This window comes from Austrofundulus limnaeus, unplaced genomic scaffold (assembly GCF_001266775.1).
Source record: "Austrofundulus limnaeus strain Quisiro unplaced genomic scaffold, Austrofundulus_limnaeus-1.0 Scaffold170, whole genome shotgun sequence".
In the NCBI taxonomy this organism is placed as follows: Eukaryota; Metazoa; Chordata; class Actinopteri; order Cyprinodontiformes; family Rivulidae; genus Austrofundulus; species Austrofundulus limnaeus.
The window spans coordinates 1,012,091-1,017,369 of NW_013952572.1; the positions used below are offsets into that span (position 1 = coordinate 1,012,091).

Sequence of the window (5,279 nt, forward strand, 5' to 3'; positions counted from 1 at the left end):
TCACCGCACAGACTCCATAGGAAATGAATGGAGAGCGAGCGACGTCGCCTCCCGTGTGTCGAGCCCTTTACAATGCAAAAATGCCAAAAGTGACAACTCCTGGGTTTGAAGGAAGTCAAGGTTCAATTTGGCAGAGGACAATGTGACAAAGTGTTAAAGTAACATGTAATGCATACTGTGGACCATAAAACCCCCCACAACATCCTTTTTTTTCTGTCAGTGCAAAGCTCACAACACTTTGAGGTTTGGCATGGTGTCTCTGCCACAATCATCTGATCCTTTGCAAAACTGATATTGGACACTTTGATAGAGAACAATGAATTCATGATATATTTTTCAGCACATCAATGCAAACACAAAATTGTGTATCTTCCTTACTCTTTCACCTTTTATACATCGTAAAAAAATAAAAATTGTTCAGAGAAACCATGAAAAAAAGTCCTGTTTTTGAGCAATTTGTTCATCTCTTCGTGCGATCGATTCATATTTTTCTAACSAACGGGAGCATTTGTCTTCTGTGTGTGCAGCCACAGTCGTCCTGACAGGACTGGAGCCCAACACGACGTACGAGGTTCGAGTGGCAGCTGTCAACGGAAAAGGTCAGGGAGAGTTCAGCCACACGGAGACCTTCCAGACTCTACCCATCCGTAAGTCTGTCCCCAATATACCTTCAGCCACCGCTTTTATGACACATACTTCAAAATAAGAACCCAACTTGGATCCTTCATGTGCATTTACGAAATGAAAGTCAGTCATTATGACTTTAATCTATCACTCTAATGGTTTTACAGCCTTTGGACTGTGTTAACTGTTAGTTATTGGCACATCCCAGCAGTTAACAGATGAGTTTCAGGAAGCCAAAAAGTGTCATGTATTTTATAAACTCAGGCAGCAGAAATGTGTTAAATGTTTGGGTTTTGATTGAATAAAAATATGCAAATGTGTTACAGAAATACATACGCAATGCATTACGGCCTCTAAAAATCTATTCGGAGCTTCAGCAGCTCCGTGGAATGAGGCCTATTTGCAATATTACTCAACCCTGGCATATTTACACTGGAGATAGCTGCCATCTTTCCCCAGTTCAGTGATGTGAATTTAGATTATCAAGGCTTGGAATAGATTCTGTCAAAATCTTGTTTTCATGTAAAAAAAAACCAGGGCATTAAAAATTATGTGCTGCAGGGAGTTTATGATAGGTATTTGATTTATTCTTGTAGGACTGCAGAAACTCTAGCCAAGGCCATGGGAAAAGTGTTGCTACTGTTAATGTTTGTTGAAGAAAATAGAAAAAAAAATACAGCAAATAAAGAAAAACCTGTTGACGTGAATCAAAACTAGACTCTTAACTCAGACTAAAAATTTGTCTTGCCTTGACTTCATTCGTATTCCTCATGTTGCAGCCTGCTCTCCTCTTTGGGATTGATGTTCTTTTACAGAAACACACAAACAGAATGTTTTAGATATTATTTTTTTGCCTCATTTTGTCCCCCCCTCAGGAGAGCCGAGCCCACCAGCAGTCCATGGGCAGAGAGGGATGGGAAAGGCCTACCGACTGGGACTGGTCAAGCAGGATGATGGAGGGATGCCCATTGTGGAGTATATAGTCAAGTACAAAACTGTGAGTAGTTCTTTTACTTAAATGAACCAGATGTGTACTTACATTTCTTTTAAACAGTGTGACCAGACAAGTCAGTGTGTCCTGCTGGTTGTATTGCAGCCAAGTTTGTTTTATAAATAATATAAACTGTCCTTTGTTTAAATTTAGTGATGAGTTGCTTGGAAGATTCTGGCTCTTGTAGTGGTTTTATTTTTGGTCCATTTCTTTCTAGAAGCTCTAGTGAAGATGGTTTGGTAGTGGGATCAATTAATCTCAAAAAGATTTGTGCGTACCCAAACTTCGACAGGACATGATTGCATGATGACACAGATCAGCTCGCATGTGATTGAGAAAGCTTGAGAAGATTAGCACGTGTAGTGCTGCGTTCAAGGCTGGTGGAAAGCTGGGATATCTGAGGCTCGCCACATCTGCTGGGTTATTGGAAGCAACTTCTTTTTGACTTAGTAGATTAAAACCCTTGTAACAAAACACATGCTTACACTGACAATAGTGCAGGGCTATTCAACTGCTTCGGGGGCCACAGTTAATGCAGACCAACAACTCAGGGGCCGAACATCCAGCAATTAAAGTTGTTATGTAAATAAACCAAGTACTACAAAGATCTGTTACATTTGAAATAGTTTATTTTGCTGTWTTTAATCATGAAAACATACAGAACCCTATTTAATAAATGTAGTGCTGATAAAACAAACAAAAAAAGAAACATATTATGTCTGTTATTTACCACCAAATATTTTGACATCTGACTTGCCAAATTTTTAAACCAATTTTATTTTCACTTTCATAGTTTTATCTTCAACTGCTTGTAGTATTACCTGTCTTGAGTGTTTATAGAAATGGTTTATATCAGATTGTAGCCAAGATTCTGACATTTCTGTACATACCAAACATGTCTATGTTTAACTAAAACAACTTAGAGTAATTAAAGTAGAAAACCGGGGGTTTGGGCTGAAGAGATGAATAAACCAATTGGCGGGCCGAACTTTGGTCACTCGCGGGCCGGATGTGGCCCACGGGCCGCCAGTTGAATAGCCCTGCATTAGTGGGTTAAAATATATTTTGTGAATGAGCTGTACATTTGAAGTAAACTACTAAAAATGGTTAAGTTATTTTACCTGTGGCGAAACACTGGAAAATATATTAGTAGTTTTTCCAGAGGAACACTGGTAAATATGCATAGAAGAATAACCAAGTAACCAAATAATTTTGAGTGGTTTACTTCAAATGTACAGTTCACACAAAAATACAGTAAATTATGTTGTCTAGTAGTTTTTCSACGAGAAAATTTTTTTTGTGGACTGTAGGTTATTTTTGCGGTAAACCTACAGGGGAAATGTATTTTCCCAGAAATATGTATTTCTTATTTTCAGATCATTTTTTACCCTAATCATTTTAGGTCGTTTATTTCAGCCATACATCCCACAAAATATAACATTTTTGGAATCTGGTCAATACAAGTGTTATATGCGTGAACTTCAGCGGAAAGAAATACTCAAGTCACGTTCCYAGGCCAGTTGTACCAGAGAACCTGTAGAAAACTCACGCCTGCACAGAGAGAACATGCAAACTCCACCCAGAAAGGTCCCTGACTGGGATTAGATCTGGCAACCTTACTCCCAGGATGTGACTGCAGTTGCACCACTGCCTAACCCTTCTAGATCACAATTATTTTCAAAGACCAAACTAAAAGGACATTTTCCATAAAACTGCACTTGAAAAATTCTGAATTTGTGTCATACTGTATGTGACCCAGATTTGAAGCTGGAAAATAAAACCCAGAGCTTGAAGCGTTTCTGCGTCAGGGAGAGCGAAGACCCAACGTAAAGTGACAAATCATCGGAGGTGAAGATTTCATTCAATCCGTTGAAAATAAATGAATCAGTCAGCACAACGGCTACCTTTTCATTAGATCTACATAAAGGTGCTCAGTTTGCAAGAAGCGCTTTCTTACACTTTCAAGCGTGCCTTTTTTTATTTCTCTCGCATGAGAAAATAAGTGAAACTGATAGAGTTTTCTTTGTATTCGACACAATCGCTGCGCAGCGTGCAACACTGAGAACGCTTTGTCCTCCCAGTGGAGCAGCGAGCATGACTCACTAGATTGATTCGGTCGCTGGCGACTGAGTTGAGTCGGTGCGTCGGCGGCTAAATGAATAATGTTGTGCGAGCGGATATCTGTTTTTCAAACCACGTTTCACTCAGAATTTTTATAAGAGCACCAACAGTTACTCACAGTGTGCACTCGCACGTGTGTGTTAAAAGGACAGGCTAAGGAGAGGGGCTGAGACAAGACCACGAAGCAGAGAACTGTAAACGACACTGACCTGAAAGATTGGATTTTTTCTGCATTTTCCTGCTCCTAATGTGTCCAAGCAGGCATCAGAAGACTAAAGTAGTTGTAATTTCAGGGAGCAGAGGGGCATGCTGCTGAAAAGACAGTCAGGACAGGAGGTCAGCTTATAGAGACAAAGCAGGATGCCAGAACTGGAGAAAAGTGCTTCACAACCCAGTAATCTCAGGCATCAGGAACACGTAACTGCTCTGTGGATGAGTGAGCACCACGGGGGAGTTCATGTGAGCACCAACATCGGCGTCATGCACCCTTCAATCCAGACCTTTCTTTTGTAAAAGACTCCTAACCGCAGCGGGAAAAGGTGCCGGTACATTTGGCATTCTTTCGTTGTTCAGCTCTCAGCTCAACATTTCAGTTTCCAACCTTTTGTTTCCAGAAGACTTGACGGAGAGGCGAGTGAAAAAAGGAAGYCGAGTTGTTATTTTTACCCGTGCAGGTGGCTTTTCAGAATGCCTGGATTAAACCACCCTCCMCAAAGTTAAACAGTTTATCAAATAAATCACCAGTCTGAGGCCTCCGTTGATGCTCGCCCACCAAAAAGAAACAAGAAAAACAGTTTTACTTCTCCATCTTTTTTTCTCTCTCTCTCTTTTAGGACAAAGAGGAGCAGTGGATGACCAAGCTGGTTCCGGGAGCGAACGACTACGCCATGCTGCAGCCGCTGCAGTGGAACACGAGATACGAGGTGGAAATCACGGCGCGCAATGTCAAGGGCCTGTCAGAGCCAACCTTCTATCAGTTCTTCATGCCACAGAAGCCTGACATTACAGGTAGGAGACTGATAAACGTAACATTGTGTTTGCTTTCAGTTCCTGTCTTTCTTACACTGCTGCTGAATGCCTTTTTGAGACTGAAGGGATTTTTTTTAACGTCTTGTGTGGAAAGGAGTGATATCAAATATGAAGCTGCTCCAGGTGACTGAAAGCAAACCTCATGTCACAGAATCAGATGAGGCTGCTGTCATTGGATACATGAATGTCTGTTCCTGATTTCTCTTTTCTTCCTCCTTCCCTTTTTAAAAGCTGGTCTAAAACATTCTTCAACATCCACTACACTGCAAAAACTGTCCATCTTACTGTTTTAAAATATTATATCCAGCCAAAAAGTCTTCTTGATTTGAGACTGATTTACTAAACAAGAACTGATTGTGTAAGAATAATCATCTTGTTTTCAGAATGTGTAAGATTATTTGTCTTGTTAGTCTGAAAATTTGACTCAAATTAAGTCAAAAGTTTCTGCCAATGGAGTAAGAAAATTTTACTTGGTAAGATTATTGAAATAAGAAAAAAATTGAGTCAAATCAAG

At 40.2% G+C, this 5,279-nt stretch overlaps 1 protein-coding gene across 1 annotated transcript in view; it reads left to right on the forward strand.

Annotated features, from left to right (window-relative positions):
- The window catches only part of ncam2 (neural cell adhesion molecule 2), a gene marked incomplete in the record, with an annotated part of 567,846 nt that overhangs the window by 515,840 nt on the left and 46,727 nt on the right, over positions 1-5,279 (forward strand). The window contains 3 exon segments of the mRNA XM_014017495.1: positions 528-647; positions 1,500-1,621; positions 4,570-4,744. Of these exon segments, the coding sequence (XP_013872949.1) occupies positions 528-647; positions 1,500-1,621; positions 4,570-4,744 (417 nt within the window).